This window comes from Misgurnus anguillicaudatus, chromosome 21, assembly GCF_027580225.2.
Source record: "Misgurnus anguillicaudatus chromosome 21, ASM2758022v2, whole genome shotgun sequence".
Taxonomy (NCBI): Eukaryota; Metazoa; Chordata; class Actinopteri; order Cypriniformes; family Cobitidae; genus Misgurnus; species Misgurnus anguillicaudatus.
In genome coordinates this window covers 22668291-22691920 of record NC_073357.2, presented here as the reverse complement: position 1 = coordinate 22691920, position 23630 = coordinate 22668291, and the positions used below count along the sequence as shown (strand labels likewise).

The 23630-nt window shown below is 37.4% G+C and overlaps 1 protein-coding gene across 4 annotated transcripts in view; it reads left to right on the top strand.

Annotated features, from left to right (window-relative positions):
- dock11 (dedicator of cytokinesis 11) overlaps positions 1-22345 on the top strand; it is a 130537-nt gene extending 108192 nt beyond the window's left edge. For all 4 annotated transcript variants that reach the window (XM_073859845.1, XM_073859842.1, XM_073859844.1 and 1 more), the window contains 7 exons: positions 4836-4949; positions 10714-10860; positions 11168-11378; positions 15537-15727; positions 16642-16739; positions 18817-18955; positions 21002-22345. In XM_073859845.1, coding sequence (XP_073715946.1) covers positions 4836-4949; positions 10714-10860; positions 11168-11378; positions 15537-15727; positions 16642-16739; positions 18817-18955; positions 21002-21091 — 990 coding nt within the window. In that variant the 3' untranslated portion in view covers positions 21092-22345. The remainder of the gene's footprint in view (positions 1-4835; positions 4950-10713; positions 10861-11167; positions 11379-15536; positions 15728-16641; positions 16740-18816; positions 18956-21001) is intronic.
- The last annotated feature ends 1285 nt before the right edge of the window (positions 22346-23630 follow it).

The following is a 23630-nucleotide window of genomic DNA, read 5'->3' as shown; positions in this document are numbered from 1 at the left end:
GACAGAATTTTCATATGGTTTTATTAGAATTCCCACAATAATATCTAAAGATCTCAGGAATTTTGTGTGTGTGGAAATGACCTGGCTACCAATAGAGTGCTGCAGGGATGACATATTTTTGTATTGTGACCTGAAAGTTTGTTATAAAACATACAAATATTGGGAATATGTTATCCCAAGATCTTTTTAACCAAAATCCCCATTCAAAAAGCCCACTGAATTCTGAACCCTGGAATCAGCTTCAATCTACTAACTCGCCAATAAGCCCATTCATTTGTCTAGACTTTTGAATTATCTCAAATTAAATTTTTCTTTTAAAAGGATCTCTTGACAGAAATGCAAAATAACTATATTATCAGGGGTGTATAAAGACCTTTTTATAATGAACCGTTATGTTTTTATTACCTTAGAATGAGGTTTTTATCTACATACACAGAGGGTCCCCTTAATCCCTTAACGGACAAACTTTTTTACTAAGTTGTCTCTGACGATGAGATGTTTTTCCGGTGGCGGCTACCGTACCTTCTCTATGCGTTTCAAAAGCAAGGGGTGAGCAGTGGACTGAGCCGTTGGTTGCAATTCGCAACCTCACCACTAGATGCTGCTAAAATGTACACACTGCACCTTTAATGTTTTAATTATCTTAAAGGCGTAGTGCACAATGTTTGAAAAACGATTTGGAAAAGGGAGTCGGGCCGATTACCAAAAAACACTTGTAGCCAATCAGCAGTAAGGGGTGTGTCTACTAACTGACACTGATGTCTGGGTCGCATATGTGTGGGCAGGTATATCAAAAGAGGTCCAGATTCTATTGGGGTAGGGGCGTGTATGTTTAGGTGATTTCAAATATCAACACTGGCTTTCAAACATTATGCACTCCGCCTTTAAAGGTTCTCTAAGCGAATCTGTGTGTTGATTTTTGAAATATGTTTTCAAACAAACTGAGCGTAGTTAACTCCTCCCCCTCCCTTCCGTGCTTTCATGAACGCGCCCAAATCCTACTTGGCGTTTATTGGTTAGAACACTTTGTTATGGTTTCTGGTGTAGGTTTGGCCAGTTTGTTATTATTGCAGTTTGTGGAGGCTGGGCTGTCTACAGAGATGGCGTTTTTTTTACAGTTTGATCAGTGGACAGGAAGCAAGCAGATAGTGAGGAGATGGTTGCTGTATGTAACAAAAAATGTTTTATGGTCTAAAACGCGTGAATTCGCTTAGAGAACCTTTAATTGGCATAAAATGAAGCTATTTTAAAAGTGAGAAAATGTAAGTTGAAAGTTTTGATCCAACTTTTACTTTTTACTGTGTGCGTGCGTGCGTGCATGTGTTTAACAAAAGTTTATGATACTTACACGTTTTGTCCAACACAATAACCTTCATAGATGAACATACAACTTTTATGAATTCTGCGTCTAAGAGCTAGCCTTAGGGTACAAGTGAGCTACAGCACGTTCGTTTGACTCCAACGTCATCACCACCAAGCTTTCAACAGCTCTTTCAAACTTTATATCCTAGCTTTATATAACAATAAGGAAATACTCTGTGCAGAGAATTGTGCCTGTTGCGTTGTTTTTGAGATCTTTATGTTTGAAGTCCCCAACATCAGTCCCATGTAGCAACTTGTTAGCAACTACGCTTTAAAAGACACTTTAAAGCTTTAAAAAGTCACGTTTGGGGGTATTATTGGTCTGTTTTATGACGTAGAATACAACGTAAAAATATTGGGCTAATGTTAACCCAAGATCTTATTTTAACATTTAACCAAAACCCTCATTCAAAAAACCCATTGAAATCTGGACCATGGAATCGGACGTAATAAAATGATAACTCGCTTCTGGGTTTGCCGCACTGCGGCACTGCATTTAATATATCACTGTAAAGACAAACCTATAGGATCTACTCAATAAAATTGAGGTAACAATTTGCAAAAAAATATATAAATTAATGTAGATTTTATGATTTTTTTGAGTAAAGAATACATTTGTTGAGTCTATATAATAAATTACACAAATGATTAACTTAATAAATAAAATTGAGTAATATTAACCATCAGATATTAGATAACAGTTTATCTACGTAATTATTATTAATAATAAATAATCAATATAAGTAATTAAACTTTATAAATAGTTATATAAATTATATAGATAATTAATATAATTTGTATAATTTTTTATTTTATATAATTAAACAATATAAATAATTAAACACATACGGGTATTACTTATTTAGGGAAAGTTGAATTAACCTTAAAATGGTCAGACACAGGAGATCAAATCAATTAATCTTTATTGAGCAAACAAATAACACACCTACAAGATTCCTTTGCTTAAAGGAATAGTCCATTTTCTCAAAAGAAAAATCCAGACAATCCACTCACCACCACGTCATCCAAAATGTTGATGTCTTTCTTTGTTCAATCGAGAAGAAATTATGTGTTTTGAGGAAAACATTGCAGGATTTTTCTCATTTTAATGGACCCCAACACTTAATACTTAACTCAACACATAACAGTTTTTTTCAACGGAGTTTCAAAGGACTATAAACGATCCCAAACGAGGCATAAGGGTCTTATCTAGTAGATATGCACGGTTGGCGGTTACAGCCGCGGACTCCGCGGATAAACCGCGGACGGGCGGATGACGTGACAAAAAATAATATTTTAATTAAATTCGGGCAGGTGGCGGATCGACTGCTTGTTATTAGCTGTGTCCTTCTAAGCATGCGACCTTAAAAGGTGAGCACTCTGTCTTTCAAGGTGGCAGCCTCAGAAGTTCGAAGAAGAAATATACACAACATAAACAGAATAATATTAACACAAAACATAACTTATAATACTAAAACAGTGACAAGACAAAGTTTTCTAATACACTTTTATTTAATAAAGGTTTTAATTGTTTGGGATAGCCTCGGCTGTTAAGGATCCATTCGTTCTATCATTAACAGCGCGGAGAAATGAGGACGCATTTTGACACAGCTCTTATCAATGCCGGCGAAGGAGGTACATGGCAAACTCAAAAAATCATTAAAAACAAAGGAAATAGAAGGTCAGAAAAGGGTTGCCTGGAATAAGTTTTACAAAGTGGTAAATCAGGATGACACCAGTGCAGACTATGTAATTTGTGCGTTTAATTTAGGCTATTTATTTATTTATTTTTGTCCCATGTGCGTTGATCGGAGACTGAGTTCACTGCTGATATTCTAGAGCTTTCTAGTCTTGCGGCTGTCATCAGCAGCGCCTTGCATCGCCCAGTCAGCAGATGGCGGGCGGGTGCGGTTTTGAAAACTGGTCAGAAACGTTGGTGCGGACGGATGATGAGTTTTGTGATGCGGTTGCGGATGAAATAATAGCCCATCCGCGCATCTCTATTATCTAGCGAAACGATTGTCATTTTTGACCATAAAAATAACAAATATACACTTTTAAACCACAATTTCTCGTCTAGGTCCGGTCCTGAAAGCGTCAGCGTGACCTCACGCAATACGTCATGGCGTCAAGAGGTCACAGAGGACGAATGCGAAACTACGCCCCAGTGTTTACAAGTGTGTTGAAAGAGGACCGTTCCGATGTTGTTGTATGTGGAATGATACTAATTAATGTCTTTGTGTCAGTTTATTGTTTAAAATGGTCCGCAAAGGTGCGTTTTGTATATGTAACACTTGACCTCCCTACGTCACTACGCATTTACGTTAGGTCGCGCTGGACCGGACCTAGACGAAAAGTTGTGGTTTAAAAGTGCATATTTTTTATTTTTCTTGTCAAAAATGAGAATTGTTTTGCTAGGTAAGACCCTAATGCCTCGTTTGGGATCGTTTATAGTCCTTTGAAACTCTGTTGAAAAAACTGTTAAGTGTTGAGTTAAGTATTAATTGTTGGTGTCTATTGAAGCCAATTAGGGTGGGAAGAATCCTGCAGTGTTTTCCTCGGGAAGCATAATTTCTTCTGGACTGAACGGAAGGGGACATCGGCATTTTGGATGACATGGTGGTGAGTGGATTATCTGGATTTTTCTTTTAAAAAAATGGAATATTCCTTTAAGTGAAACCATTTAGTATTATTTTTTATGTATATTTTATTTTATGTTGCGATTATTACTCTAAACAAATAGTTAGTGTATGTAAAATGTATCCTTTTTCATATATTAAACTTACTAACTAACATGCTTAAGTACTATAAAATCTATCTTTCCATGGGTTGTATTAACCACCCCTCGAAATATCTTTTTATAGGTAAAATCAAGCAAGGTTAAGGTTGACTAATCATTCTGTTAAGAATATCACACTCATAACCTGTTTTCTTATAGAAATGTGCTAATTTCCCTTCCCTTTAAATGTTGGTTGCCCAACTTCAATGACCAGAATAGTGTTTTACAACACTGACAAAAGATGGCAGGTTCCTTGACCTTCACATATCTTAACTTTTTAGAATTTTTACGATATACACCTACAAACATTTACTCACCCACTGATTACATATTTAAGGTGACATACTGTACACAATAGCAAAGAGTCAGACATGTGTGGCGTAGAGTAGCAGTTGGCGTTTGTTCTGTTAATATCTGATAATATCTGAATAGAGTCTGATACTGTTTATACATATTTTAGTTTTTTTTTAACACAGAACTCCTGGAATTATAGCAGCTTTTAGTGTTCCTGTACTCAACTGGTAAAGCATTATATTTTGTTGTTAGCACAGCAAAAGATCATAGATTTGATTCAAGGGGACCATACATCTGTCTGACAAATGCCTAAATGTACATGTAAACTTGTAAAGGATTAGAGGTGTAAGCTTTAGCTTCACACAGATTCTCAGAAAAATGTAACATGTTTCTTTTCTAGAAACTAAGGAGGTTGTATGACACATTGCAGCGAGCTTATGCCAAAATACTAGAAGTTATGCAGTCTGGGAGACGTCTGCTGGGGACCTACTTTAGAGTTGCCTTTTATGGACAGGTGAGTTCATAAGATAAGATTAATCTTACAATTTGTTCTTTTTTTATTGGCACTTCCTATAATGACTTCTGTTTGTATAAACCACTGATATCGCCTGAAATTGTATATTTAAGTAAATGTTTACTTTGACTTCTACAACAGATGTGTTAAAAACAACACACTAGTGTTGATTCTGGGACAACACACTAAATGCTTCGTCCCAGAATCCACCCATCTCTGTGTCACGGTGATCCGTGTCATGTTTTGTTTGTGTCTCCGATTACGTCACCTGGACAATTCATGAACTGATACATCACACCTGTTCCGTGTTAAGTACTGTGTATTTATACTGCTGTCTGTTTCTCACCTGTGGCCGGATCATTGTCATTGTCATTGTGTTCATGTCTGTTCCTGTTCCTTCTGTTAGATGTTCCTGAGTTTACCCGCCTGTTGTTTTATTTTACGTTCTGTTAATAAATGTTATTTATTTCATGGTGAACCCAGCACTTGCGTCCTCACTCCTGTTACCAGTCGTGACAGAATGATCCGGCCAGACTGGACGCAGCGGGTTCACGGAGGGCGGCTCCCCCAGGAGTTTCGTCGAGGGGGAGTAGTGACATCGGGGTTCATTCTCCACCAGCCCCGATGTCTCTTGGGGACCACCGTGAGCGATCGCTCGCTCCTGCGGGCCTGCGGGAGGAGGATCGGCCCAGGCGGTCCCCCAACGGTTGAGTCGTCGTCGTCGACGGTCCCTCGGAGGACCACCGTCCCGCTCGTAGGGGGATCCGGAACGGACCACGCCCGATCTTTTCCCCGGGGTGGCTACCGAAGTGAGGGTCCCCATTTCCGCGAGGGGACGGGAGATGACTTCCGGGGGGCATCGGATCGTCGGCGATTCCCAGGAGGGGGGTAATTCGTCTGCCTCGGTTCTCGGAGCGATCGCTCCGGTTCTCCTGGCGCAGTCCGGCCCACCGTCCTGTTGGTTTCGTCCCGGCGGCTGCCGGCAGCGCCAGGGTCCTCAAGCCCTCCACCCCTCCCTTGGACTCTTGCTACCAGACTTTTTGTGTTTGTTTTGTTCATGTGAGTGTCTGGTAGCCACTCGTAGAGGGAAGGGTCATGTCACGGTGATCCGTGTCATGTTTTGTTTGTGTCTCCGATTACGTCACCTGGAAAATTCACGAACTGATTCATCACACCTGTTCCGTGTTTAGTGCTGTGTATTTATACTGCTGTCTGTTTCTCACCTGTCGCCGGATCATTGTCATTGTCATTGTGTTCATGTCTGTTCCTGTTCCTTCTGTTAGATGTTCCTGAGTTTACCCGCCTGTTGTTTTATTTTACGTTCTGTTAATAAATGTTATTTATTTCATGGTGAACCCTGCACTTGCGTCCTCACTCCTGTTACCAGTCGTGACACTCTGTGTTATTATTGAAACAACACATTTTGTGTTACTTTAACACACAACACAAAATTAACATAAAAGACACATAATGTGTTAAAAGCTTAACACAAAAAGATGTGTAAAAAACAACACATCTTTTCTAATGCTGCTTTTACACCAACCGCGGTAGAGGCGGCAAGCGCGGGTGATGTACATGTTAAGTCAATGCAAAGACGCGTTTAGGGGCCAGTCACACCAAAAGCGCTTTAAACGCTTGCAAACGCAAGGCTTTTCATATTGCTAATCAACCACCGAGTCAGCTGTCTTGTCAATCAAATATTGAAGCGTGAGCGCTCTTTTGCTGTTAACTGTCATATTAGCAGAAACTTTAAAAAGAGGACGCTTGCTCTGACCTTGTTTGAGGGTGAGAGGTGCACAGACACGGAGGAGAGAGTGAGTGAGTGGAGTCCGGTTCTTCAAAGCAACTGTAAACTTCCCTCACCACAACGTAAGGCCCGCCTCTCCCCTCATTCGATTGGACAATGGAAAGACGCGAATGACGTCGGGCGCTTCTCCGCTCTCAGCGCTCCTTCAAAAACGCGTGCGCGGCAGGCGGCAAAAAACCACAAGGCGTTCGGCGCACATAAACAGCGCGCAGACGCACCCTGCCCATAGAATATCATTCAAAAAAGGCGCCTGCAACTGCCATAAACGCTTTTGGTGTGACTGGCCCCTTAGGCATCCTGCGGCGCGTTCCGCGCAAATTGAGCGTTGCCGCGGGAAAAATCTGAACTTTCCGTGCCACGTTAACCAATCAGGACCTTGCTGTGGTAGTGACGTGATTACAGGAAGCAGCGAAGTGGCGGAGTCTCAGCGGAGTTGCAAAAGCCCCTCCCATGATGCGAATTTCCGTGTGAATGTCTCGATTGACTATAATTTCATACACAGCTTTCACACGCATGTGATGCGAGTGAACTCAAATGTTCAAGCATCCAACTACGCGCAAATAGGGCGTTTTTGACGCCTCTACCGCGGTTGGTGTAAACGCAGCATTAGTGTGTAACATTGACGACATTTATGGCTTTTAGGGCCCATCCTTTCTCTTTCAGAATTTGTAAAAATTTTAAATGTCTACTAAAATGCTGTTTAGAAAAACAGTATACAATATCATTCAAAAGTTTTACAAACAAATACTAAACTTTGAAAGAATTGAGGATCCCAGATGCAAAATCGGCTTAACGCCAAAAATGAGATAATTTTACTGACTGAATGCTCTTGGCACGTTCATCAACCAGGGACAGTCGAAAAAGATAATTTTGTCATTATTTTCTCACTTTTATGTTGTTGCAAACCAAACAGATTCCAACAAACTGGTATTTCTGAATGACCTAAGGCCGAAATTAAAGGGATAGTTCACCCAAAAATTAAAAGTTTGTCATAATTTTCTCACCCTCATGTTGTTACAAACCTGTATACATGTCTTTATTCTGATAAACATGAAGAGAGTTTTTTGAGCAATGTTTGTAACCAAACCGATTAAAGGCTATTGACCATTTTTTAGCCTGTATTCAGAAAGTGCCTGGAAAGTGAATAGTGACGAGAACTTTTTTAATTAGAGATTTAGGCATGTACTTAGAGGGTTTTGCAGCGAAGTACAGTCAAATTTGTTAAATACTATAACTAAAGTGTGAAAATAAGGCATTTCAATTTCTGTCTAATAACCTTTTCATTGCCATTAAAGTGAAATTACTGAACCTAAACTGATAAAAAAAATTCTCATTTACAAGAAAACATGTCAGACGCACTTGGGGACCAATCACACAGAACTGTTAAAACGCTAGGTTTTTCATTTCACTAGGCAACTACGGAGGCAGCTGCCCTGTCAATCAAATATTGAAGTGTGAGTGCTCTTGAAACTTAACAGTTATATTATCAGAAATTTTAAAGGGAAACACCAACGGTTTTTATTATTTTACTATGTTCTTACCTTAACTTAGACTAATACATACCTATCTTTTTTGCAATGCGTGCACTTTTTTCAGTGCGTGCACTTAATAAAAATTTGGTACAGCGCGTCATGAATGTGTTAGCATTTAGCCTAGCCCAATTCATTCCTTAGGATCCAAACAGGGATGAATTGAGAACACTTCCATGTTTTACCTATTTATAGACTGTTACATGAGTAGTTACACGAGAAAGTATGGTGGCACAAAATAAAACGTGGCTATTTTTAAGTGGATAAAAAAATGAGAACTATATTGTATGGCAATAGAGCACTTAGTTTGCAGCACTTCGACCTCGGCGCGCAGTAACATCATCACTCCTGACTACTCCCCCTCTCGCGCAAACTTCCATCAATATTACTACGCCCATGGTTGAAGTGCTGCAAACTTCATGTGCCCATAAACAGCATCAAAAAAGCTCACTGCCCATAGAAAAGAGTTCAAAATAGGCACCTGCCACTGGCAGAAACGCGTTTTGTGCAGTGGCGGATGCAGAACGTGACATATGGGTGGGCATGGATTAAGTCCGGGTGGGCCTGAATCTATGGGTGTCACTTTTGAATAAGAAACTATAACAAGTCTATAAAATTCGTCAAGACTTCAGAACACTAATTTAAACACCATACACACAGACCCGAACTGCACGTCACATTTTTGACATTATTGATATTTTAAATTGTAATGCAACGTGACATTAATTAAGCCTTTTTGGTAAAAAGCCTACAAAAAAGAACCTGCACACAGTGACAAGAAATATAAATGAACCCCAAAAAACCTTATACTTTTTAAAATAGCCTATTAAAGTGTTTAAATAAATACGGCTACTAAATGCTTAAAATGAAGCTTCTAACATCATATTCTCTTCATGCAAATCACTAAAAATATATTTTCGTTCTCACATATTTAAGTTAACTTATTAAATAAAGAAAGAAAAAGGGAATTGCTAGAATTATGTTAGACTCTGAGGTTAAACGAAATGACAAATAAATAAACATTTAATATACTTTTTGATGAGCACAAGAGCAAGCATACTCGTGAAGAGCGGAGCCGAGGAGCGCGCAAATCAGACGTGAACGAAAGGAATAATGGGTTTAATTATGCGTTCATTTCCTGACAGTTTCACTTGTTAGTGAGGATATTAATGACTAACAAGATGACGCCGAATTACATACAATATAATTACCTAACTAAATCTGAGAGAATGCAAACACATTACAATATTTTTTCCTCCGCCCGACGGGCAGGGCGCATATTTTTTTTAGCCCGACAGAACGGGTAGATTCGCCATAGCCCCGGGACTTCGGGGTAGCAATTTTGCGAGTCCTGCATAGGTTTGTTTTGTTGTGAATTTCGTTTTGTATAAATTGTATCTTAATATTAATCAATGTTTAATCAAACAATTGCCTCGATTTAATAAATAAGAAGCAAACCAAGAACGTCTGTGGTGTGGATTGAAGTGAACCCACTATAATTCCGCAGCCTACACGTCATTCTGCTTTTAATGCATTTCTTAAATTAATGTCTCAATTACACAGTAGGTTTATAGGTTGTTATGATAGGCTATTTGTTGCTTAAAAGCAATAGGCTATATTGTATAAAGTGTAGCAAAAAAACGTGGCGTGACTTATAGTGCTGAGTTAGAGAGCTGGTATGGCTCTCGGTATAGGCTATCAAACAACATCACTGTGATCAGATGTTTTCTTTCTATTATTTACCCCGCTGTCATATTTGTTGTGTGTTTATGTTATTGAGAGGAAAGCGCGCAGCACATATTTATAACGTGTTGTTATTCAAAATACGTTTTCCACTTGCTTGCAAAAAAGGTCTCAAAGTGATCATGGCTGAAAGCTGCTCGGGAATATTTTTCTCATTAACCATAATGTAACGCAACATTCAACTGCTTTATAATAGTTTTTAGTTATCAGGCTTACTTATAATTTTACTGTTTTTAACATAACATGCAATAGATAAAATACACCACATAAAGAAGTATACATGTCTAACTATACAGAGTAGTATTTTTTACATTTCTGATTGGGCGGGCCAGCTGTCAATCTGGGCGGGCCCAGGCCCGCCCAGGCCCGCCCATAGCTCCGCGCCTGGTTTTGTGTGATCCGGTTTTGCATCTGAGCTCTTCAATTATAACTTATGTTGTGACTAAAAGCATAAAAAAATCATACTAATAGAGTTTCAATTTGTAGAATTTGTAAAAATGCTCTCTTGGCATTTTATCAAGCAGCTGAGTTTGGTGGTTACAGCCCTGCTATAGTAATTATAAGATCTGTTTGAGCTGACTGCATCAGTTAATAAAGCAGTTCATGTTTTCGGGTCAAGTCCTTTGTAAATCATGTCAAAAATGCATGTAACGCTGTAAAACATTTTTGATACGTTTGATTACAGAGCTTCTTTGAAGAGGAGGATGGTAAAGAATACATTTACAAAGAGCCCAAGCTCACAGGCCTTTCTGAAATTTCCCTTCGTCTCAGTAGCCTCTATGGAGAAAAGTTTGGAACAGAGAATGTCAAAATCATGCAAGATTCCAACAAAGTAAGAAAACAAGTTTCTAATTCACAGTGTTGCTTCAAGGGCCTCTTTACAGGAAATACTTGTTTATGTTGTCAGCAAACAGAGAACATTTTGGACTTCTTCCAGTTGCCTAAAGTGTTTGTTTAAAATATTTTGGAAGAGATTCATATAACTATTTCAAACAAAAATATTATCTCTGACTACTTAACAGAAATTTTTTCACATTATTTAACTTAAACAGTGCCTAATGCTACAATTTCATAGTCTGTTGTCTTTACGGTTCTACCCTTTTAAGTAATCTCAGACAAATAAGCTTTTATAACCGCAGGTAAACCAGAAAGATCTGGACCCGAAGTTTGCATACATTCAGGTCACATTTGTAAAGCCCTACTTTGATGAGAAAGAGCTGCTGGAGCGGAAAACCGACTTTGAGAAGTGCCACAATATCAACCGTTTTGTCTTTGAGACGCCGTACACACTCGGTGGGAAGAAGCACGGAGGTGTGGAGGAACAATGCAAGCGGCGAACAATACTTACCAGTAAGCACAGCAAGCATTAAGCTGAGAGAAAAAAAATGGGTGTACTGCATCACATTTACTTTGTGTCAAAAAACAATTGTGCTAAATCAATGCATTCATGCATTTCTGAGTTTGTTGTCACTAAATCCACACTTATATTATGGTTTGATGCTTAGATGAGGGATGGATAGATGTGTGGATATCTAGTTTAGACCCGTAGTATATAGATTAAACTGTATTTAATTTTTTGGTGTAGGTATGCATAACGATTAATTGCGATTAATCTATAGCAGAATAAAGGTTTTTGTTTACATCATATTAGTGTGTGAACTGTGTATAATAATTATGTATATATGGGTGATTCTCACGAAAACTTGGTTTTAAAAATGTCAAGAATGAAAATGTAAAAATTGCTTAAATTTACTTTTTTCCCACCAGACATTGAAATACAAAGTCTGGAGTAAATGGGAACATTAATTTAAAAACTTTTACTTATCATTTAACACTTTTTGTAACATAATTTAAAAAATTAGTCCTAAAAAATCTCATTACCGCAACAGTCAGAAAACATCAACACTGACATATTTTCAAAATGACATGACAAACTTGAAAGAACATAATTTGGAGATTCTGCACATGCATTTAAAATCAAAGAATTATGCTTCTATTAATTAAATTAACATTTAATAAGCTTCTGTTGCGGTAATGATAATCAAAATGTCGTGTAAGCATTCTGACAAGACAATATTTCAAATTAACTGTAAAAAAATGATCTTACCTGGTAGCCATCTTGAAGTAACTGGTCCATGTGCTTGGTCACTCAAAATCAAACTTTATTAAAATTCTGTATGTGTGCTTAAACTGTTCTCAAAAAGTGTTGCGGAGGATGAGGACATCAGGCATGGACACATCATTTTCCTAATTTTTCTTCATTATTATTATACATGAATATTCAGTAAATATTTTTTCTGTCATCAAAAGTAGTCTAGCAAAACATCCATTTATTTTTTTTACTAATATTTTTGTGTTAATTTGATTAAATTACAACATAACGCATGTTCAAACACAGCCGGACACATTGCGGTAATGAGAATTTTAGCAGAAAATGAGATCAAATTTCCAATTATAAATTCTTATGTTGAAATCACACATTGTGCAAGGTAGAACACAGTATTGTGTTAATTCTGATGCTTTTTAATGTTACTATATTACACATTTTAAAGCTAAAATCATTAGTGCCGTGGTGTTTTAATGGTTTAGTGAGAATCACCCATATATATAAATATGCACACATGCATGTATAAGTTTAAGAAAAAAAATTGTATTTATATAGTAAGTATTTATATTTATATATAATATAAATTCTACATAAATATACAAATTTATATACACATGTAAACATTTCTAAAAGGAACATTAAGTAGGGTTTTAAGTGTTTTATTAATCAAAATCAATGTCTTTTTTCATAAATATGTCCTCGTTGGTGTCAAATGACCTCCGCCGGTGATCTGACTTTTCTTTGTAAGCTTAGAATTTCTTCTCTTTACTTACATTGAACTGGTAAGTCCAAGAAGGCTTCCATGTCGTTCTGCGGTATTGATAAACTATAATAGCAGAGAGGGACAAAAAGCACTAGCCTACCAACGCGTTTTCATTCAGAACACGTAAACTAGCTGAAACGGACAAGGAGATCAGTGAATACATATAACGGCTACCGTAGTTGCAACACGCATTTGGAAAAGCAAGGCGCTAGAGAGCACTATTCGTTTGAGTGCAAAATACAATTTCACCACTAGTTGGGGGTAAATCCTACTTATTGTCCCTTTAAATATATACATGCATGTGTTTGAATTTATCTATACAAAGTTATCATACACAATTCACACACATATATGATGTAAACAAAAACGTTTATTCTGCTATAGATTAATCGAGATAAATCGTGAAGCATCCCTAATTTGTTGTCTCCCGAGTATGTATGTGAAGTTTTAGCACAAAATACCATTTATATAATTTATTATAGCATGTTAAAATTGCCACTTGAGCAAAAATGCGCCGTTTTTTAGGTGTCCTTTTCAGTAGCGTCTGGTGCCTTCTTTTTGCGAAAACTCATCAAAACATGTATTTAGCTCGTCATGTGTGTGGCTCGTCATGTCAAAATATGTGGTAGACGCGTTGTGTTAACCTGTGTGCATCACGAGTCATGTCAAAATACATGCCTGATGCTTCGAAGGGGTTTATGATAAAAGAGGCGCTCGCGTTTCCCAGATACTCGCTTAATCTCATATGTATTCAGATTTTAGTGTTAAGTTAGTGCCTTGCAAGTATTATATGAACGTCATAAACCCTTTTGACGCATGTGCAGCAGGCACGTATTTTGACATGATTCATAGGTTCACATGACACACTGAACACATATTTTGACATGACGGGCCACACACATGACACTTTGAACATATATTTTGAATTTTCATCACTCGTAAGAGGCGCTTCTTTAAAATGGAAAAGAGCTGATGAAATGCGAACACTGATCACCATAATGGTGAAGCTCAATTGTGCTGCTAATCACTTTCTCTCTCTCTCTCTCTCTCTCTCTCTCTCTCTACACTAAATGCCAGTGCCTTGCTTGGATAGTGCAGATTAAAGGAATAGTCTACTCATTTTCAATATTAAACTATGTTATTACCTTAACTAAGAGGAGTTGATACATCCCTCTATCATCTGTGTGCGTGCACGTAAGCGCTGGAGCGCGCTGCGACGCTTTGATAGCATTTAGCTTAGCCCCATTCATTCAATGGTACCAATCAGAGATAAAGTTAGAAGTGCCCAAACACATCAACATTTTTCCTATTTAAGACGAGTAGTTATACGAGCATGTTTGGTGGTACAAAATAAAACGTAGCGTTTTTCTAAGCGGATTTAAAAGAGGAACTATATTTTATGGCGTAATAGCACTTTTGGTAGTACTTCGACTCGCCTGAAAAGTCTGCTCCCCTTCTCCCTCTCATAATGGGAGAGGGAGGGTGTTACTGCGCCGAGTCGAAGTACTCCCAAAAGTGCTATTACGCCATAAAATATAGTTCCTCTTTTAAATCCGCTTAGAAAAGCGCTACATTTTATTTTGTACCACCAAACTTGCTCGTATAACTACTCGTCTTAAATAGGAAAAACGTTGATGTGTTTGGTCACTTCTAACTTTATCTCTGATTGGTACCATTGAATGAATGGGGCTAAGCTAAATGCTATCGAAGTATCACAGCGCGCTCCAGCGCTTACGTGCACGCACACAGATGATAGAGGGATGTATCAACAATTCTTAGTTAAGGTAATAACATAGTTTAATATTGAAAATGAGTAGACTATTCCTTTAAGATTTTATATAATAAGATCCCCTTTTGACATCACAAGGGGAGCCAAATTTCAATGACCTATTTTTTCACATGCTTGCACAAAATTGTTTACCAAAACTAAGGTACTGGGTTGTTCTTTTTCACATTTTCTCGATTGATAGAAGCACTGGGTACCCAATTATAGCACTTAACCATGTCCCCTTTAACATTTGCATATCTGCCACTTTGGGTGTAATTCGGTTTGAACAGTTGGACAGGGACTAGGCCTACTAGGTTATTTTAAGACATTTAAGTAGTTTTTACAAACATACCTTCCAAAAAACTTTACTGTTGTGCCTCTTCACGCAAAATAATGGCATTATTATATATAAAGTTATGTCCGTGCTTGTCTGTGAGATGTGTGTGTTGCTTGTGTATAATTCAACCAAATATTTCTTGAATGATTGAGAGTGAGACAGAACCAAAACACGTTAGGTTGTGCCATGCTCTCTTTTTTTAACGTCAGTAAATATTTGATTGAACTAAAAGAAACAGTAACGTTCTCCAAAGGTGTGAGATCATACTTAAACAGATACAGACTTGCGTGTTAAGGAATATTGAGCGATCTCGAAATGTCATTCAGATAAAGGCTTTTTTCAAACTGTCTCTGAATGTATTGTCAATCTTGTGATGACAACAGCAGGTGTGTTGCCAGCTCTAAAGGCATCATGTCTCTATTTGACAGTCTGTCACAGATGTTAGATTAGATGTACCACCTCTTGTGTTTGCACGATATTGTTTAACATGGATCAAAGATACTCAGACCACGTGTGATCATCTGTGTCCATAGCGAACAACACGTTTCCCTACGTAAAAAAACGCATCCAGGTTGTGGGGGAGAAACACTTGGAGTTGAAACCGATCGACGTGGCCATAGATGAGATGAAAGATCGAAGCGCCGAGCTCACTAAGCTCTGCTCGAATCAAGAGGTCGACATGATCCAGCTTCAACTTAAACTTCAAGGCTGTGTTAGTGTGCAGGTACTGACCTTATGCAAAATCATGATACATAGAGGGATTTGGTGGGGGGGAACTTAGGGAACCAGTTGAAGAGCTCACATGCAAAAATGAGATTATGATTGTAACCGAATGCTCTGGGCAAATACGTTCATCAAATACTTTCGCTTTAACTACGCTTAATCCCAGCCTCAGGCCATTCAAAAATACCGGTTTGTTGCCATAATCCATTGAGTTTAAAAAAAGCTTAATTTACAAGAAAACGTGTTGGACGATCTTAGAGGGTTTTGCATCTGAGCTTTTCAATTCATGCCATACTGAAAAGAAAAAACTGAATATACTATAGAAAGATAATAAAGAAATTGACCTATTTTTTTATTTGTGACATAACATTTAGCATTTTGTGATGTTATTATTCCCAGGTTCTCATCACAGTAATATAATAAGCGTTGAAGTTAAAGGAATAGTTCATCTGGAAATAAAAACGGTCATTTATTTAACCTCATGTTTTCTAAACCTGTGTGAGTTTCTTTATTTTGTGTAACACATTGACTCCCATAGTATTTTTCCTACTATGGAAGTCAGTGGTTGCCGGTAACTGTGTGGTTAGTTTTTTACAGTATGAATGATTAATCTGATTATTAATTTAATAGTCTGAACATTCTGAATAAGTTACTGACATTTTATTAATACTGGCATGTATTTATATACAACATTTACAATTTACATTACATTTATCCATGTGGCATAGACTTACAGTGCATTCAAGATATACAATATACCACTATTATTATAAACCAAAATAATGTCTAGTTATAAATATTATTGTGCCTGTAAACAGATTTAAATGACAGATCTACAAATAAGAGACTATGTTGGCCAGCATAACCATTGTGTGAGTTGTTATATGTATCTACAGTGCAACTTTTTACCCGTAGGTAAATGCAGGACCAATGGCCTATGCCAGAGCTTTCCTGGATGAATCCAAATCAGGCCAATCCAGCAAGAAAGTCAAAGAACTCAAGGAAATATTCAGGTATGCCGCATTTTTGTTTAGCATATTCCCGTACAGGCTTAATGGAGTAGATCTAGCGCGTCACTTCCCCAAAACATCTTTTATTTCAAGAGAAAAACTTAAGAGCACAACTCTTCTATAAATAGCTGTAAAAGACAAGCATGCTGTATCCAGGAAGTTGCCATTCTTGTTATTTTGGCAGCAAGTACCAACACGCTCTGGTCTTCTGGGAAATCGGCAACAGGAGGTCAAATTGTCAGTCTGCCGAAATCTGTTTCCACATTGCCCGAAGTTAGACGTGCTGATGAATGCATATCCACTTTTTTAGCAACAAACTGTGCAAGATATGGGCAGACATTATGTAATGATGTTAGTTACAGCAAGTATTTCCCAAACCCTTAAATACTAGGGCAAACGTTTTCTTGGTAAACTAATGTAGTTGCTCACTAGCCAGAGCTTAAAAGGAATGTGACATCACATGTATGGCCTGAAAACTTTCAAATGCTTATTTTCTTGCTTGGTCATATATCATTATTACACCAGGGGATCTTACTGTATCTACGTACAGTAAATGCATTACCTAACAGGAAAAAACAATGAATAATATAGTTGTCAGCATGCAGTGCCGGCTGGTGACGACTTTTATCGAGGGTGCACGATGCGAAGTTCGTCACATGTATGTAGCACATCATGTGTGTGGTTCGTCATTTCAAAAATGTGCATCGCGTGTTTTGTCAAAATAAGTGCCTGATGCAGATGTATCTGAAGTTTTCTCAGAATAAAAAATTGCCCCATTTCTCAGAGATCCCCAAACGATTCGTGTGAAGCCGTTCAACGACTCAGTCTGCCTAAACCCCACCTTTCCGTAGCCTACTCTGCTCTGATTGGTCAACTGACAGAGTCTCCGCACAGACCACAGATCAGTGGCACAGACCAACAATAGTGCAACATGTATTGACCCAGTGCTAACATGATTTACTGAGAAGACATTATCAACATCAATACACATCATTCATCATTATTCCAAGCAAAAAAACGACAATAGAAACTAACATTTTACACTAATTTAAAGGAATAGTCTACTCATTTTCAATATTAAAATATGTTATTACATTAACTAAGAATTGTTGATACATCCCTCTATCATCTGTGTGCGTGCACGTAAGCGCTGGAGCGCGCTGCGACGCTTCGATAGCATTTAGCTTAGCCCCATTCATTCAATTGTACCATTTAGAGATAAAGTTAGAAGTGACCAATGTTTTTCCTATTTAAGATGAGTAGTTATACGAGCAAGTTTGGTGGTACAAAATAAAACGTAGCGCTTTTCTAAGCGGATTTAAAAGAGGAACTATATTTTATGGCGTAATAGCACTTTTGGGATTACTTCGACTCGGCGCAGTAACACCCTCCCTCTCCCATTATGAGAGGGAGAAGGGGAGCGGACTTTTCAGGCGAGTCGAAGTACTCCCAAAAGTGCTATTACGCCATAAAATATAGTTCCTCTTTTAAATCCGCTTAGAAAAGCGCTACGTTTTATTTTGTACCACCAAACTTGCTCGTATAACTACTCGTCTTAAATAGGAAAAACGTTGATGTGTTTGTTCACTTCTAACTTTATCTCTAAATGGTACCATTGAATGAATGGGGCTAAGCTAAATGGAAGCGTCGCAGCGCGCTCCAGCGCTTACGTGCATTACTCAGACCCAACTCTAATCCTAATGCCAGATGACAATGGTTTAAAAATCATAAAATATAAAAAAATAAATTGTGAAAAAAGCCAATACTTAAAGTGACTTCCAAGCGCAAACACCAAATCTAACCCTAAACCAAATCGTCAATGGTAAGAAAATAGGACAAAACGGTTGAGTAACAAACAGAAATGTATGACAAGGCGAAAAAACGTCAGTGTCACGAAGAAGACTCACAAATTTACATGACAATGGGTACATAATTTCGTGATACAGGGTTGTTACAAATGTAACCTTATTGTAAAGTGTTAGCAAACATTTTTGTCTTACCAAACAGTTTGTTTTGTACAACAAGTGCAAATGTTTTTTGAATATAATTTTAACAATGTCTTTTTTTGTCCATGTTGCAGGCAGTTTGTTAATGCATGCAGTATGGCTCTGGATATTAATGAGAGACTCATTAAGGAAGACCAGTATGAGTATCATGAGGGACTAAAGACTAACTTTAAAAGCATGGTGAAAGAGCTTTCTGATATCATCCATGAACAGGTATTTTTTATTCTTTTCATGTTTTCATGTTTTATTCTTTTTATAAAACGTTGTGATAGTTGCCAGTTAGTTGTAGCAATTGCAAATTACGTCAATATTAGGCCTATGTAACAGTAGATCATTTGAATTCTTAAAAGTGATACTTTAATACCCATGTGCATTGCATTAATTAAATTACATTGAGGTTAAGTACCAGTTAAAAATACACAGGTTTGTGTATAAGTCGTCTTGTTTTTCATTTCTTATGACTGACAGTTGTTGCGTGGTAGAAAATCTTGTTTGGTTAGGTGCGTTACGAAACAACAGGTTTAATTTGTTTTGCATACACAGTTAGTGGCCCAAGACACTTTTCACTGAAGGATTTAAGGGTGAAAGGCCGAATTAAATGTGTTTACATTTCAAGAATTACAATGTTTTGTGCACAACAGTTTTTCAAAGTTATCTTAACATCACACCGTGTTAATACTGTATTTACTAGTGGCTTTAGAAGTTGCACAAGGCCCTACTGTATCTCCTCGTAATCTGAAACGTACACGTTTCACAAATTATGATTAGGTATTTGCCATCTCATTTGTTTAGAGAAAGTCCCATTTTGTTAGACATATTATCCCTTGGGGGACAGGTTCGGTGTTTTGCACTTGAAGCCCTGTTTTCAGATTGTTTGTGATGAAGTGGAGCGGTTTTGGCTGAGATTTCGACATATGCTGCTGCCTCGAGAATTTTCAGGCTGTGTAGGTGCACTGGAACAATCCTTCTTAAAATGCATTAAACTTTCATTTACAAAGACGTGAAACTCACCGAGTGGTCAGGGGTGTTCACTGATATGCTCACACAAAAATCGCTGCAAAAGATGCAAACTTGTGGACTTATTTTTCCAAACGCCTCACACCCGTATTCTTCTGTTGAGAGCTTAAATAATAGACACTCCAGCCCAGTTGGTGGCGATAATCCACCTTTGCCAATTGCAAGAATACAAACAACGTTCCCGGCACGAAGTAAAACCGTACCTCACAGCACATCTAATACAAGTCAATGGAGTTGGACAAAAACTATGATAAAACCTGTTGGAGTGCATCTTTTGCGGTGATTTTTGTGTGGGCGTGTCGGTGAGCGCCCCTGGCCACTCGGTGGGTTTCACGTCTTTGTGGGCGAGGGTTTGGTGCGTTTTGGGAGGGATTGTTCCTGTGCACCTATGCAGCCATTATAGAGGTGGGAGGTACAATAAACACCAGAAAATTCTCGGGGCAGCATCATATGTCCAAATTTCAGTCAAAACATTGACTATTTCATTATAAGCAATCTGAAAACAGGGCTTTAAGTGTAAAATACCGAACTTGTCCTTTAACTGCTAAAAGCCAATTTAAATAGATGAAAATGTAATAATAAAATGAAAGTGACATTTACAATTCTATAAGTAAATATATTCTATGCACAAAAAATTTCAGTTTTAGAGAATTATTATGCATATATTTTTTCAGAAAGGTCATTCTTGGCTCTTTTTATAATGTGAAATTGCTTTCTCACACATGTCAACACTCTTTAATCTTAGTATAATCAATATGTGTCTTAAATTTCTAAACATGCCTATTATTTCCAAATAGCTTTTTTGACAAATGCTAAACATTTTTCAAGCTGTTTGTTCCATTACTGTTACTCGACTTGCCAATACAAGACATATTGCACTGTCAGGATGAATATAAATTGTAATTGCGAATGTAGAATCACTAAGGTCACAGTTTAAAACAAGGGTACTCGTGTTTGCTTATCGTGTGAACATAATCCCTTCTCAAATGTCCTTTTCTTCTGCCTGTAATGTATCTGTGTTCTCCTTCATTCTGCTGCCATGTCCAATAGATTGAGTTCTAGGTAACCGTTTCCACTGTGCACGATTATTTGTCTTATTTTGTTCAAATATTTGTGCATGCAACCATGAATGTTTAACTTTATCGTATAAAAATGTGTTTGTTATGTGTACTGCAAGACAGAGCATGTTAATTCCATTTCTTATGTTGAATTCCTTATCCTGATTTTATTTTCATCCTTCAGATCTTCCAGGAAGATATGATGCGCTCCCTGCTGCAGAACTCTGTTCACGTGTTTCGTGCTATCAGTGGGACCTCCACTGAAATGGCTTAAAACCTGTTGCTCATTACAACTTTCTTCAAAATTGAATGTACAAACAATAAGACTCGAGGCCTTTAGCATAATTTCTATCTGCGAGAAGTGCCATTTTTGTTGTTTTTGTATAGGTAGTCCTTGTTTAAATTTTACATTTTTACGTAGATTATTTTGCAGTTCTATTTGGCATTGTATACAGTATGTGATCTCAGCGAAACTTTCCATTTTAGTTGTAGACCACCAAAGATGAAATGGACAGTTTACATTTTTTTGCATTCAACAGATGCTTTTACCAAAAGCAACTTACTGCGCATTTAATCTGTACCTTTTTTATCTGCATGGTCTTTGCGTTGCTAATGCAATGCTCTACTAACTTTCTACCAGTTATTGTATTCTTACAATATTTTCTGATTACTTTATAGTGTTGCATTCATATGTTGTTGATCCTAAACAGAATTTCATTTTGTAAAAATCTTCAGAGTCACTGTACTGGGTGCTGAAAACATATGTAGCCTATAAACATGATTAGAATAGGTCATCAAACATATATGTTTTACATTTTCCTTAATTTTTTAATTGGAAAAAAGTTTTTATTTTTTACTTTTATTTATGTTGTTGCCTGGTGCAAAATGCATAATTCTTAGCCTTGTGGTAGGTAAATTTAGTTGGCACGTAAATACATACGCCAATGTTCCCATTGCCAACAGTCAAATAAGAATTTCGACTTGCCTTTACAGTATGCGGTTAAAGCCGTTTTTCCAGAAGTGGCATAGTGGCGGTGACTCACTATGTGACAGTCACTAAAGTCTGCTAGACTCACATGAGATCAGTGTTTGTAATGTCATTTAATTAAACAGAAATAGTATGGAGTTGTAATATTTTACATATGTAAAGACTTTTACTATGAATGCATACCCTGGAGGGTAGTGTAGTGTATAAAACAGCTGATTTTATTGGCAGGAATAGACATTTAGTCTTTGTTTTCTGTTGGGCTGTTCCTCAGCAACTGTTCATGGAGACAGTTTGCACAGCCTCTTAATGGTTGATTTATTTACAAAATGCTATTGTTACTTATCTGACAATACTGCACTGAATATGCAAACTGCGAACAGAGGATATGCAGATTTATACGGGAAATTTTTGATTTATTGTGTGTCTACAAGGATGTGTATTCAGTATTGGCAAAGCAGTATTTGCAAGCAGCTGTCTGTATTTTTAAAATGTCTCATATATAATAAAGTCTGCTTAAATCATGAATGAAGACTTTCAGAACATCGGTTTCCTTCGTTTCCTTCATTTTTCTCTCAGGTTTATAAGATTTTCTATAAAGTAAATATCTAGTATTTTATTTTGTTTCTTTTCAACCTGTGTTCTCAGGAGTGGGTTGTCGATTTAAACAGACAACTTCTGGCCGATGCCGATACCGATATTAAACACTTGTATACAATACTATACAGTTGGTCTATTAACTAGTTTATTTTTGCATCAAATTATTTTTACTGAACATGGATTGGATCTAATTAACATTCAACTGACCAACATAATAAGAGAGGCACAAATTAAGCTAAAACAAATATAATATGACAGCATGACAACCTTCAAAGGTGGTTTTTGCTATTTAGCATTTATTTTACTACCACATTAAAGGTGCAGTGTGTAATTTTTAGAAGGATCTCTTGAAAGAAATCCAAAATAATATACAAAACTATATTATCAGGGGTGTATAATGACCTTTCATAATGAACCGTTATGTGTTTATAACCTAAGAATGAGACATTTTTATCTACTTACACCGAGGGTCCCCTTACATGGAAGTCGCCATTTTGCGCCACCATGTTTCTACAGAAGCCCTTAACGGACAAACTTTTTTATTAAGTTGTCTCCGACGATGAAATGTTTGTCCGATGGTGGCTATCGTAGCTTCTATATGTATTTCAAAAGCAAGGGTTGGGCAGTGGACTGAGCCGTTGGTTGCAATTCGCAACCTCACCACTAGAGACCGCTGAAATTTACACACTGCACCTTTAACTCATTTTTTTAACATATAATGGATTTCTTTAATAAACATAAATAATGCCAGTGCTGTTGCTTTAAACAGAGTATAAATATTGCTGCTTTAAAAAAAGTTGGACTTCTTTTCCCCAAAAAAGTGCAGTCTGTTTCTTTTATTGTCCAAGACATTTGAGCCAGCTCAACAAAGGTTTTCTGTCGGTGCTTAAGTATAGTGCACACCAGAACATTAAAAATTTTAATTGAACAACAAACATGCAATTCATTGCCTTTATGCGGTTAATTAATAAACAATCGGTATCGGCCTTTCTTGTGCTATTGCCGATATGCCGATGGTTTCAAATTCATCAAAAATCGGCCGATAAATATCGGCGGCCGATACATCGGTGCATCACTAATAGTAACATTTTAAAACTGGTTACAAAATACACTGAAAGTGATCTATATCTTTGAAACCGGTTTAACACACATGGATTGACTAGTTGGTTAATGCTAATTCACACTTTTGCATTAGAAACATGTGTAAAACATTATTAAACATGAATAC